The sequence below is a fragment of the Squalius cephalus genome (assembly GCF_949319135.1).
Source record: "Squalius cephalus genome assembly, chromosome: 9".
In the NCBI taxonomy this organism is placed as follows: domain Eukaryota; kingdom Metazoa; phylum Chordata; class Actinopteri; order Cypriniformes; family Leuciscidae; genus Squalius; species Squalius cephalus.
Window position 1 is genome coordinate 20,940,998 of NC_137130.1, and position 13,407 is coordinate 20,954,404.

At 36.0% G+C, this 13,407-nt stretch overlaps 3 protein-coding genes across 25 annotated transcripts in view; 2 read left to right on the forward strand and 1 right to left on the reverse strand.

Moving 5' to 3' along the window:
* Window positions 1-13: 13 nt before the first annotated feature.
* sgo2 (shugoshin 2) lies at window positions 14-4,087 on the reverse strand. Of its 4 annotated transcripts, none has more exons than XM_079880425.1 (8): window positions 3,902-4,087; window positions 3,732-3,812; window positions 3,420-3,595; window positions 3,064-3,141; window positions 2,835-2,874; window positions 722-2,635; window positions 467-572; window positions 14-337 (listed from the first exon to the last, which is right to left on the reverse strand). In XM_079880425.1, exons 1-8 carry the CDS (start codon window positions 3,966-3,968, stop codon window positions 253-255), a joined length of 2,547 nt encoding a protein of 848 aa, XP_079736551.1. In that variant the 5' UTR covers window positions 3,969-4,087; the 3' UTR covers window positions 14-252. The 4 variants fall into 4 exon arrangements, with proteins under 4 accessions (XP_079736551.1, XP_079736554.1, XP_079736553.1 ...); XM_079880427.1 differs by having other exon boundaries at window positions 246-337; window positions 467-521; window positions 3,902-4,078; XM_079880426.1 differs by having other exon boundaries at window positions 246-337; window positions 467-569; window positions 3,902-4,078.
* Window positions 4,088-4,502: 415 nt separating this feature from the next.
* uchl3 (ubiquitin carboxyl-terminal esterase L3 (ubiquitin thiolesterase)) lies at window positions 4,503-11,770 on the forward strand. Of its 3 annotated transcripts, XM_079880429.1 has the most exons (9): window positions 4,503-4,685; window positions 4,839-4,850; window positions 5,197-5,325; window positions 9,269-9,425; window positions 9,551-9,636; window positions 9,733-9,780; window positions 10,355-10,430; window positions 10,593-10,651; window positions 10,765-11,770. In XM_079880429.1, the coding sequence occupies exons 1-9, from the start codon at window positions 4,644-4,646 to the stop codon at window positions 10,846-10,848; spliced, it is 693 nt and encodes a 230-aa protein (XP_079736555.1). In that variant the 5' UTR covers window positions 4,503-4,643; the 3' UTR covers window positions 10,849-11,770. The 3 variants fall into 3 exon arrangements, with proteins under 3 accessions (XP_079736555.1, XP_079736556.1, XP_079736557.1); XM_079880430.1 differs by lacking the exon at window positions 4,839-4,850; XM_079880431.1 differs by lacking the exons at window positions 4,503-4,685; window positions 4,839-4,850 and adding an exon at window positions 4,894-4,917.
* Window positions 11,771-12,196: 426 nt separating this feature from the next.
* Window positions 12,197-13,407, forward strand: part of lmo7a (LIM domain 7a) — a 51,130-nt gene continuing 49,919 nt past the window's right edge. For all 18 annotated transcript variants that reach the window (XM_079880407.1, XM_079880417.1, XM_079880423.1 and 15 more), the window contains exon 1: window positions 12,197-12,586. In XM_079880407.1, coding sequence (XP_079736533.1) covers window positions 12,518-12,586 — 69 coding nt within the window. In that variant the 5' untranslated portion in view covers window positions 12,197-12,517. The remainder of the gene's footprint in view (window positions 12,587-13,407) is intronic.

Below are 13,407 nucleotides of genomic sequence, written 5' to 3' on the forward strand. Positions count from 1 at the left end.
TAAACAGCAAATAGAGCAGGTCTTCTTTATTAACCACAGAAATAAATATAATTTAAAATTCAAACGAAATCGCCTAAATGCACAAGAATGAAACTATGCTGAGATCTGAAGGCTAATTAACAGCTGTCATTAAAATGCTTACTTTAAGATCAATCCATTAAACAATTTAATTGCATAAAAAAGTAAATAAAACAAAATAACAAAAAATAAAGTTAAATAAAAGACTGAAATCAATCAATGGGAAATTCACTTCTAAGTTTGTTTCTTCTTCTTATCTTTGAACACCGGAGAGTTTAAGAATTTTGTATCAGAGTATTTGTCCCCACGCCTCATTTTGCTGCAAAACAAATAAATAAATCAATGAAAGAAAATACAAAAGTTATCCAAACTTATTACAGATTCTATATCAAGGCAGAAATAAATCATAATATATTTTATCTCATTATATTATTCAAGTGTGACTCACCAATTGAGAGTTGGCTCTTTGTAGGAGACTGGTGCTGCTCTTCTTCGTGTTCTCCCTAAAGAGTTAACGTCTGTATTTGTTATACTCTTCATAACCCTGGTATCTTCTGTTCACAGAATAAAAACGTACAAAATACAAACAAATATAAGACAAATATGTGAAATGAAAAAAGGGGGGGGGGGGGGGATTATTATTTGATTCACCTTGTAAAATACAATAATTGACAAAGCATTTAAACCAACACATAAGGATTACCTGGAGCTTGGTGCCTCAGTTCTGAGTCCTGGTCCTGGTAAATGTTCATAGTTTGAGAGCGGGCCTCTGGTTGAGGGTTGTGAGCAGAGTTTTCGACTGAGAGCGTTTCAGCGTAACCATCTATAGCCTCCCATGGAGGCCTCTCCTCTGTGAGCTGAATGTCTTTTGTGTGTTCACTAAAACGGTCTGCAGTCGCATTATATTTTTCTATGATAAACATGCCCGAGTTCATGGCAGGTGAAACATCATCCATTTCAATTGTGAGAAGATGATGTTCAGGAGATGATGTTCTGCTGGAAGCACCACTGTCAGTCATTTCTTTATTTAGAGATTCATGAGAAGATGAAATTACATATGTTTTCCTGCACCTGCTCTCATGAGCTTTGTTGTTTTGGTCCAGGTCTATGTTAAGAGCATCCATATTGATATGGCCAGCCTGATCAAGCTTGTCAACAGAGAAAGGGCAGCGTATTTCAGTGGTTTCTGCATTATGTTCATCCCTGATGTCCTCCTCTGAGCAATGAGATAATCCTGGTAGTTGTAAAGTATTAGACAAAGACCTGCATCCTGCTCCATTTTGAAGATCAATCACATCTTGCCTTTCAGTCGACACATTTTTATCCATACTCACAGCACAACTGTTTTGTTTCTTTGTTAATGCTTTGGATTTTTCTTTTCCTGCAGCATTCCATTTTTTTATTTTATTTGCCCCCTCTTTTCTGTGTTTCTTAGCTTTAACGGGAACTGATGATGGAAATTCAGAGGCTTCCTGTACAAGGCTGATATGCACATCTTGTGTACATTCTGGATGATAGGTGTTTTCCTTCAATATCTCATGAGAAACATGCTCAGGCTCCTTGTGCTGTTGTGCAGTAGTATCTAAACCAATATCTTGAGCTGTCATTTGGGTTCCTGGTGCTACCTCCTGTGATCCTTCTGAACTGTTGAATGATTGACTTGGCTGTATCACAAATGTTCCTCTGTTTTTTTGTGCCAGAGTTTTGTTTTTATGTTTTTTAACTTGAACTGCACTCTCACTTGCATGCACGTCAGTACCAGCAGTTTCTGGCCATACAGTACCAGCAGACTCAACATTTTCATGCACATACGATGCACTGTGATCCATCATAAGGGATGAGACTTTGGTCCTCCTGCTCTTCTGAGGTCTTAGCTCGTCTGGAACTATACATGTTCTCCTGGGTTCCTGGGTAGCATGAGACTCTTTTGCTTTATTTTTAGCAGCTTTACTTGAAATATTTTCATCTAAAGAAATTGTCTTTCTTTTTTCAGAATTCTGAAGCTCAATATCACTGAAACAATCATTAAAAATGTCATTAGAAGGATCTTGGGAGATATGGTACGTTTTCCTTGGATCTGGGTTTGGTTCTTTCCGTTTACATGTGCGCCTGCTACTTTTAGTGCAACGAGAGGTGACGTGAGTCTTCCTGCGTGCAGTTATTGACTCCGTTTCATGCTCATTCACCACCTCGCTCTGAACAGTGGGAGAGCACTGCTGTGTCACAGTGGTCAACTCTTTTGGCACAGCTGATGTATAATCTGACCTACTAAATTCAATTGGTAAGTTTTCCTCTGCAGATACACGCTCACTACCTTCTCCTGGAAGACACAAATCCTTCTTTTCCTGATGTTCTTCTGTAACTCTAGAGGTTCTTCTTGCATTTGTGTCAACTGTTACAATTTCAGCAGCACTGTCATTAACAGTCATCTCCATTTCAGAGTCATATAGGGTGTTTTGCTGTGCTGGACTGTTTCTCTCTTGGCTGAGAACATCACAGGCTGTAGGTTCTTTAACCATAGCTGTATCCACTGGTACAGACACAACATTGCCCTGCTGTGGACACAACGGACCCTCTGGCAAATTCTCAACCTCTTTTTCCATTTCAAACAATTGGTCTGAAAAATAAATAAATAGCTAATTAAAATTATAATAACAGCATCAACATATATTGCATCAAGATACATTGAAAATGCATAACTTTTCTAACAGTGCCAACCATTCAAACTTGAATGGGCTATGCTTTCAAAATTAAGGTTGACTGACATTCTTAAGGAAACTTGTATACAATGAACAGCTTACACTGTCTTCTCATACCTTTACTGGTGTTGTGTTCAGTGTCCATACTGTCTGGAACCTTTAAAAATAATATTTATTATTATTATTAATGAACAACAATAATAATTTAACAATTAGCTATTTGTGAACAATCAACAAAGCTTGACTGAAGTCTTTAAAATAATAATGATTCATACCATTCTGATTATTATTAACAACAAGAAAAATAGCCATATTACTTAATTATTAGAAAATTATATTGACTTACCTCATCATTACAAAAAATGTCAACAGCCTTTGCCATCCAGTTAAGAGAAGAGTCATAGAACTCTCGTATAATGGAAAACTAGGGAAAGAAAATAAACTACATTAACTACATCTATTGTAAATAATAATAATAACAATAATAATAAGTTATGCATGTTCTTTAAAGTGTTTTTAAAGTACAGTACAAGCTTAATATGATATACGAGTCAGACTTTGTGCCTGTACACGTATATGAGTCAGGGAACCAAGGCTTAAGTTAATACGAATGCCTAAATTTAGAAAGTAACCTACAAAAACAAACCTTCGTGCCAGAATAATTAAATTCCATATAACCACACTTCACTCTAACGGTCTCACCAATTGTTTGTTTTTATGACGCTGATAAGCAAGATCGAAATTAGTGGTCTGCGCATCTTTCCTCAGCCGCACCACCTCTTCCTCCAGCTCCCTGCTCTTCTTCTTCTGAGCAACCAGAGCCAGGGCCAGAGCCTTGTTGTTGCTTTTCAAAGAGAACTTAAAGAATGATGAGGTATCTGGAAAACATTATAATTATCCGGTGTCATACCGATAATAAAAGTTATGGTCATCGCTCAACTTACAAAAGAGCACAAGTAACGTTAGCCAACGGCAAACAGATTAACCTGTTTGGCATTTCTGATTATTTCTTACTGTGTATTTTCGTCTTTATCTTGGCTGCGTATACAGACGTCTGTTTGCCCAGTCGTATGTTTTCCTTTTTATCATTGGGCGCTGTAGAAAAGGCATAAGTGATTATACAATGTCGGAATAAAACACAGCCGTTAAGAATATGATGCTATATTCTGACTAACGTTACTCACCAGCAATAAAAGACGACGACAAACTCGAGGCTTGATGTGGTTTATCTTTATTCTTGTTATAATGCATTTCTATTCGGATAACAAATGCTGCGCATACAAATTAAACTGGTTTATACAAATTTAAAACCAAACATTGCCGCGGAATTTTAGAATTCTTCTTCGCTTGCGGTTTACAGAATCAACTGTTGAGTAAATACCGCCACCCACTGGACTAACATTAAATCTGTTGAGTGACAGCCTACAACAAACCAGCTGTAGGCTGTCGCTGTCTGTCACGCAGGAACAAACCAGCTAACCAGCTAATATCACTAACATTACATAAAACTAGAGTAGCCTTATGAAAGAATAAGATGAAGCAAGTAAAGGATAAAATAATTACAAAGCACAAAAAGAGAAGATTTCAGAATAAAGGTTTAACCACAATATCGACTTTAATAGAAAACTGATGTGCATGTACGCATGGTGAGACTATCAAAGATCTTCGTGATACTACAACACGAATGATGCCGCATAAAGGCACGTTGTCCCGAATATAAAAGACTTTTATTTTGAAATTGAAGCCTGCATTTCCGTTGGGACATTAGGCCAGTCGCTGAATTCACACCACACGCACGCGTCACGCCACGCGCGCCCACATATTCCATTGAACTTCCTCATCAGCTGTCAAAGCGTCCACACCATTGCTCGTGGAAGCAATATCATCTTTTTTTTATTTAGGATATCAGACGGGGCTTAATCTGAGATGGAGGGCCAGCGCTGGTTACCACTGGAAGCTAACCCAGAGGTATGAATTTCTCCCCAATCTCACGATCCTTCGCCGTTCATTTAATTTTATATCGTTCGTGGGTTCATTTTAGCAGGAACGGTAAGCTGCAGCTTATGTCTTTTACATCATATTTTATATGATACTGTTTTGTGTTCTGTGTCTGCTTTACAGGTTATGAACCAAGTGAGTAGATGTCTCGACTATCTGGGTGTGTCTAGGATTCAAAACTTGTGCCAAATGAATGAATCAGGTTTATTAAAGCACGCTTGTGATAAAGCTAATTATCAACTTTGATTTATTATGTTTATCAATAATACCGCGCTTGGTATATTGTTTGTAACTTTATTGCATTTGTACTAATGTAAAATGTATATTATGTTCCACATTAGTTTATTATTCACATGTTTAAATAGAAATGCTTTTGGATTGTGTAGGCCCTTTGGTGTCTATGTGTGTTCATACACTTCAAACCCCTTTACTAGTCTTATATGATTTGTATTTAATCTACGTGTTGTGTTATACTTTTAAGTTTTTACGGCAGCTTGGCTTGGTACCCACCTGGCAGTTTGGGGATGTGTATGGTCTGGAGCCCGAAGTTCTCAGTTTGGTGCCAAGGCCTGTGTGCGCTGTACTTTTGCTCTTCCCTATAACAGAGAAGGTATGACTGTACTTTACACTCATGTAGACTCCATGTCCGTAAACAAGCTCTGTGTTTATAGTTAGTTGTCTGTTTGTAAATGATGGTGGACATTAAACTGGATATGGTTGTTTCTGGCATCAACTCTTTCCCTTTATATATATATATATATATATATATATATATATATATATATATATATATATATATATATATATATATATAACTATACAGAGTAACTATACAAACTATACAGAGAACCTTCTCATTTGGTACACTATAATATTAGAGGTTAAAATTAAAGTCCAACTGAAATCAAAATTGACCCTATTTACTTTGTTAGCGCATATTACTAGTCTTGTGGTGAAAAATTAATCCGTGCTAAAGTTAATACACAGAAAAAAATTGTTTGCCGTCGTAATCTTTAATCAAAGTCTGAAAAGTTACTTCCCGTTTGGAATGGCGTTCCTTCTCTGATGATGTAGGTTTGACGGCTTGGGTTGGGAAACGCTTAACCACTCCCCTCAAACCGTTAGTCTGCTATGAGCAGAGATGGAGAGGAGGAGCGCTAGAGTAAAACCCTGCTCTCTGTTCAATATTCCGTTTCACTGGGAAATACGTCACAACACTGGAGAAAAGTTGTTTGCAACTTCTGGTTCACACAGACTTTAACAACAGAGCTATTCAACTGCTATTTATTTCCAGATATAATATTTACACTCAAATAAAAGCTGAAATGTTTGTATACAATTCAGTTACACATTAATAGTTTTCATAAGCACTTGTTTTTATGGCAAATTTATTCAAACATACATACATAATTAACAGTAAATAAGCTCCTCTCTAGTTTTTTTTTTTTTTTTTTTTTTTTTAAAGATTGGCTAACTAACAAACGAATGACTTTCCTAAGGTTAATGCAACATTAAGTGATATTGTTCACAAGCCAGTTTCAAGCTTCACATGTAAGTTTTATTGACATATTTCCACGGTTGAAACACTGTTTGAGTGATTACATGAGACATGAAATTGGATTTCTTTAAGTTGTACTGTAACTTTCAACTTACCTTCTGATATTCATGCATGTTTTTCTAGATATAATTTGTTTTAAATTGGAAAAATAGACTGCTGCTTGAACTGAGGCGCTACAATGATCTGTCACATCACATTTAGGAGCGTCAAGCGTTTGTTTCTTTTTAGAAGTTACAAAGAACGGAGTTATTTGCTATTTATTGGGTGAGAGGCGCGCTACAAATAATGTTTAGTATAGGGAAAAACTGCAGATCTGGCAACCCTACAGGTTTATTGGGTCAAATAGAGTCTGCTTTTATGTAACTGTTTTTAGCTGTTAATCCGTTATTGTCACATTAACTTGCCTGAAATTCAACACAAGATTTTCTTGTTGCAGTCGGTCATGTTTTACCGCACCGTTTTGATTGACAGGATATAATCGGCACTGATCATCGGCTGTTTTTAAACAATCGGCCGATGGCTGATCGTGAAAATAATTGCTTTTATCGCCGATACCGATTGTTGGCCGATACATTGGTGCATCTCTTATGTGTGTGTGTGTGTGTGTGTGTGTGTGTATATATAATATATATATATATATATATATATATATATATATATATATATATATATATATATATATATATATATATATATATATATATATATATATATATGAATCTGGTAAAGACTTGACCTGCATGAAATGTAACCGAGCAGTCTCATCATGATTTTTAGTAATTTTTTCTCTTTATCATGACCCAAAATAAACAAAATAACTGAGTTTGCTGTACCAAATGTCTAATGATATTCCTGATTTGAGCACCTTTTTTGTTGGTTTAAAGCGATAATCTGTCTAATCTTTATGTGCTTATGTAATTAGTGTTAGTGACTTGGGCAGTTAGGTTTCAGCATGACAAAACATGTGACAAATTGTATGTGTTATACAAACCTGGGCTCTCATACAAACATGCACAAACGTTAATTAACAATACTATCTACCAAAGTTACTTAGGCAGTAAATGAAGAAATAAGACAAAACTGCAAGCTATTACAAGTAATTTGTATTAACGGTGCAGTCAGTGATTTCTGAGAAACACTGTTGGTATTTGAAATCAGCCCAAACAAACACACCCCTCCCTTCATCGCTCCGCCCCCAAATAACAAGTGGCCTACACAATGCAATGGATGTCTCTTTATCATAGCTGAAGCGAAGCAAAATAAATCTTCATAAAAAATAAGCAAAGATGACGAAGGAAGAACAAAATATGAGTATATACAAGCAGGAGTTTGTTGTTAGTCATCATCTTCAGACAAACAATGGCTGTGTTTACATGAGGCATTAACATGCAATCACCGTGATCTGATCAAAAAGATTGGATCATTAGCCAATCAGGACAAGGCGTGTTTTCATTTGTTCACATTAAGTGGGCTCTGTATCTGGATGACCGATTGGATTTCTGTTTCTCACACAATATTTAAATGAGGTCTGTGGCTCGTTTGAAAAGCAGAAGCTTCAAATGGCTTAGCGTAAATCAACTTTCACTTTACCCTCTATCAATGGCAGTGCACACAGCAGGGATTTTTTGTGATTTATTCAACGAAAGGACAATTGATCACAAATAGAGCACTTAATCTACCAATTTAATTTTCCCAACATTAATCTTGTATGATGAAAAGCATTTATATTGTATGTGTAACATGTCGAAAATGGCAGAACCTGAACACCTATGTATTAAAGAAATAAAAGAACACCCATCACATTAAAGAGCATTAATTAGAACTAAACAAGGGTAGGCTATACTACACCAGATTAAGAGTAAAGATGATCTAAATTAAACAATGTACCATTGCTTTCACCCACTTACTTTACCCACTTACTTTACTTTCCTATGCAATCTCCAGTCTTAGATCAAATAAAGTTTTTTGAATGAAGGAATACTTCTAGAGTTGATCATACAAAAATAACTGGGTTGATCATGTTAAACAAGTCACATCATCGATCATCAGGGTTTAAGGTTATGACTATATTGATGGAAATAGGAGATTAAAGGTGCTCTAAGCGATGTCACGCATTTTTTAGGCCAAAACATTTTTTGTCACATACAGCAAACATCTCCTCACTATTCGCTAGCTGCCTGTCCACTGAACACTGAACTCTGTAGACAGCCCAAGCTCCACAAACGGTAACAAAAACAAACTGGCCCAGCCTTGGTCACGAAACATAACAAACAGTGCTCCAGCCAATAATCGACAAGAATGATTAGTGCGCGTGCACATGAAGGGGGGTGTGGGGAGTGGAGGAGAGAGAAGCATGAAGACGGAAGTTAGCTAGAGAAGAGATGTCCACGACAAACGGCTAATGTTAAAAATGTATATTCTTGAGAATTTTGATATGGCCGACACACGACCAAAGAGACGACGTTCCGATGAACAAAGAATAGGGAAAAGAAGGAACGCGCAAAGTCCCGAATTTACATCGGAAAAGCGTTCAAAAGGTGGCTAGAGCACCGCCGGCAGAAGGGCTTCCAATCCGAAATTCAGGTGGCTCTGTTTTTGCTGGACAGGTGGGTAAATCCAGTTTGGTTTTTCTAAATGGTTCATGACTGTTTCAGGAAGCACGGAAGGGAGGGGACGGGATGAGGAGGAGGGAGGGTCAAGCTAGCCTCCGTTTTGTTTGACAATACTTTGAACGTCAACAAGAAGTGACGTCACCCAACATCGCTTAGAGCACCTTTAATGAACATGCTGAAACAATAAAAACATACAACATTTAAAACATTAAAAAATACAAAGTGTATTCCGATTATTTCTTTGGCAAAGCACTAAAAAAGACTATATTCATAATCAGTCAGTAGAATGAAGCATCTTTGTCATTCTTTTTTATTATTATTTTTTACAACATGATATTTACTGTAGATTTATTTTAGTAACATAATTATTTTCCTCAATGCAGTATGAAACCTTTAGACAGGAAGAGGAGGCAAAAATTAAGGCACAAGGACAAGAGGTGTCCTCGGATGTGTACTTCATGAAACAAACCATCGGCAATGCTTGTGGTACAATAGGGCTGATTCATGCCGTGGCAAACAATCAAAGGCATCTGGAGTTTGGTATGTATATGAGTTGCTCATTTTCAGAATGATTTCCCTTATTTTGAAAAGTATATTATTAGTCAGTTCATTTGTATGTTTAATATATTTGTTTATGGTATGTTCATGAAATTCTTCTTCTACAGATCCGAATTCGCCCCTTAAGGCTTTTTTACTGCAGTCTGCAAAGATGAGCCCAGAAGAAAAGGCAGCTTTCCTTGAAAAAGATGAGGTGATAAATAATGTGTATTTTACATTGTTTTTGAAACTTTTGTTTTTGGAAGTTTAAAAAACTTCTGACTGACCTCTGATATTTTTATGTTTTCAGAGTATCCGAGTAACACATGAGTCAAGCGCTCAGGAAGGACAAACAGAGGTTGGTATTTGCTAAATATAGTAGTTGATTAGTTGTTAATACAGCATTCAAAACAGTACCAAGTATCTAACACACATTTTGAAGTTGTATCCCATTGCTGAATGTTCTATGTTATGTTTTTCTTTTGTTGTACTTGCAGACATTTTGAAATGCGGACTATATTGGAAATATTGAAGTGTTAGTCCTTGTTTCTTTTTAAAAACAGACAACCTTATAACAGCTTATCACTGTCCTCATCTTCCATGAATAAATCTCTTGTTTTTGTTCCTTTGAACTTGAAAATTGCTGCTGTCTTACATGTAAGAGACCCACTTTAAATGTGTCTGAAATTGCACACCCACACTTTTTTTTCTGCAGTCACCTACATTATAACTTTTAAGAGCCCTTCCAATCTGGTTTCACGGCTTTTCAAAGGACTGAGATGACTTTCCTAATTCTTAATGACCTTATTGTTTTCTCTGACTCTGAGGCCTTTAGCATTCTCTTTGTGTTGGATCTCAGTTCTGCTTTTATGTCTTGTTACTACTCCAAAAAATCTAACCTGCTAACTTATTTGTTCTGCTCACCTTTATAGGCTCCAGGTTTAGATGAAAAAGTGGATTTGCATTTCATTGCCTTTGTAAACGTTGAGGGATATTTATATGAACTGGGTAGGTACATTTTAATGTATTTTTGTCATTTTGTTTTAGGTGCTTGTCACTTCTGCAAACAGAATGTAAAGATTAACAGTATCAACACCTATTTAAAGAAATATACTTCATATTTATATACATAATTATTACAGATGTTAATGTTTTGTTAATGTGTTTCAGATGGACGTAAACCTTTTCCAATTGTTCATGGGAAAACCACAGACGACACATTTCTTGAGGTGTGATGTTTGTCATTGACTTTCTATAGACGTATAGACTCTCTCTGACAAGGTTGTATATTTGGAACTTGTTTTTGTTTGTAGGCATTGTTTAAATTGTGTTTGATCCACAGGATTCTGCAGAGGTCTGCAAGAAGTTTATGGCACGTGATCCCCAGGAGCTCCGCTTCACTGTGGTGGCTCTCTCCAAAGCATAAATGTTCTTATTTTACCTGAAAGAAAAACTGCCAATCAATCAGAAGTGCTGAATACTTTAAAACTTTAGCATACAGTATAGGTTACATTTTGACTGATTAAAATAAAAGTTTGTTGAAAGTTTTGACTACAAGGCAAATGAGAAGCAAATTAGAATTAGCCAATATCAAGAAATGTACATGCACATAAAAAATTATTTTGTATTTGAATGTTGACACTCTGACTAAAATACTTTGTGTTCATTTCTTCAAAATGATATGAAATGCATTATCTGTTAATGATACAAATTGACCTAAGGGCGTTGTTTTTCTGCCAGAAAAGAAGCCATTTAAAATAAAAGTTCTCATGATGAATATGTACACATTTTGACAAAAATAAATGTACTGTCCTCACAGAAGTGTTAGACCGATGGCAGTGTTTCACTACATATGGTGTTCTACTTCTAAATACAGTTTTCTCAAGAATACAGCAAAAAATCAGTTAAAAATCAACTAAAAGAATAAAGAACAAATGTCCAGTGTTTTCATCTCATGTTGGCCTCATTGCTGTATTATGAGTGACAACAGTTCACTCCGTGAATACTCAAGCAATGATTAATTTCTATATTTTGTTTTTACATCCATGCTTTTTCCCCATCAAAACAGCAATGTTATCTAAAAATAAATTAAAATGTTTACCACAATAATTGATTCAGATTTATATTTGAACGTAAGGTTTAATTATGTTTAAGATCAATTAATTGTTTTCCTACCACATTCAGTGGTCACGTGTTTGAATAATCACTGTTGTCCATGGAAATTCAAGAGAGCTTTGTTTCCTACATAGCTGTGATGATTTATTTGCGAATTATTTGACAAATACCCTTGAAATAAGCGTAATGTACGGTCAGCTGGTTATTATTACAAAATAAATGCTGGTAGGTCCACGTTTCTGGAAGATCTGTCTTCTCACGTAATGACAATAATTTTGTTATTCCTTAATTGCAATTTAGTCAGAATGACTAGCTGACTGAAATGAATCCCTTATTTGCATATTAACTAGTATGTACTTGCACTTTAAAAATCAAAATGATGAATATAAGCTAAAAGTATTTCAATTGTAGCCTATTGTCATGAGAAATATTAAATCAAAACTTGTATTAAAAATGATTAAAAGTCGCCATCCTATGCTTAAATTAGATAGCCTACAATTTACCATTTTTATTTATATGCTATGCACTTCTGATCTTTAAATATTTTTACTCTGTACTTGTAAATGTGTTTAACTAAATCTTAGACATTAGTTTTTATGTTTTTGTTTTTTCTCCAGTGTTTTCTTTGTCCTAGTTTGGCACCTGTAACGTAACCTGACGCACTAGGGGGCGTATAAAGTACACAACACATCTCTAAAGTTTCTCTGGAGTAGCTAAAAGAACAAGGGGAGATTTAAGAGTTTATCCTGCGTCCTTTACGGTCGTTGACGTTCGATAGCATAGAGTGATAGTTCTGAAAATGGTAGTCGAATAAGAAAAGCGTTTCAGCGGCTGACTTCTTTTTTTTTTAAAGAAAGCAGGTAACGTTAGTATTAAAAATATTCACGCGACGCGGTACCGTAGAACAGAACTCTCGCGTCTTGGCTCTTGGATTGTAGACGCCTGTTTCCTTACAGCTTCACCACTTAAGAAGACCGGTGATGGAGTGGCGAGCGCAGTCTGCAGTGGGTTATGAGGCTGCTTACTCAGAAGCACAGAGATGGATTGAGGTAAGAACTTCTCACTTTTACACGTGCCGTGCTCTCATTTAAATAAATATAGTTCAGGAAAATGACACTTGACACTGCCAAATTATGAGGTAACTAAAACGATAAAGCACTGAATTAATTTACTCATGTTGAATTATACTCAGACACACCTGTTGAAATCGCCTTTAACAATGATTAGAATTTATAAAAAGCTGACTAAAAATAACATGGTGTTGCATGCGAAATATAAGTGTATAAAAGTATCTCCAAAAACCTGATGGTGAATGGGTTACTAAATCAGACATTAGTGTCTGTTTGTTTATGATTAGTTTGGAGTGGGGTTTCAATCTTCAGTTGGCTGAAGATTGGCAGGAGTCACGTGACCTGTCAGTGGCTGGTGGCAGTCTGGGCAGGTCACGTGATCTGCTGGTGGCTGGCGGTTAGCCTTGGCAAGTTTAAGCAACCATTTTTTTTTTTTTTTTTTTTTTTTTTTTTTTTTGGCAGATTTTATGTTTTGTGTTCCTCCCTCTCAAGTTCTGGCGAATTACATTAATTTATTTTTGTGCATCTGTTGATATGATGATGTTCCTTTGATTGGTGTTTTAAAGAATTCTATCGTAATTAAAATAGTCAGATAGCCCTGCTGGTTGACGCTTCTCTGGCCGCTGAATCCAGCCAGCCGCGGATGAGCTAAGAGTATATCTTGTTTTTTTATATATAGGCCTATGTATGTATATATGAAGAGTTCAGATGCAAAAGCCTCTAAGTGCCATCTGAAATGGAAAGAAACAAAACCTTTATATTTATTCAATTATAATAAAGCCACAAAAAGAAAAACATTC

Coding starts and splice junctions, on each gene's coding strand:
- uchl3 (XM_079880429.1), top strand. CDS start 4,644: ATGGAGGGCCAGCGCTGGTTACCACTGGAAGCTAACCCAGAG. Junction 9,426..9,550: donor TCAAAGGCATCTGGAGTTTG/GTATGTATATGA, acceptor CTTCTTCTACAG/ATCCGAATTCGCCCCTTAAG. Junction 9,637..9,732: donor CTTTCCTTGAAAAAGATGAG/GTGATAAATAAT, acceptor TTATGTTTTCAG/AGTATCCGAGTAACACATGA.
- sgo2 (XM_079880425.1), bottom strand. CDS start 3,968: ATGCATTATAACAAGAATAAAGATAAACCACATCAAGCCTCGAGTTTG. Junction 573..721: donor ACTGAGGCACCAAGCTCCAG/GTAATCCTTATG, acceptor TTCTGTGAACAG/AAGATACCAGGGTTATGAAG. Junction 338..466: donor AAAGAGCCAACTCTCAATTG/GTGAGTCACACT, acceptor TTTGTTTTGCAG/CAAAATGAGGCGTGGGGACA.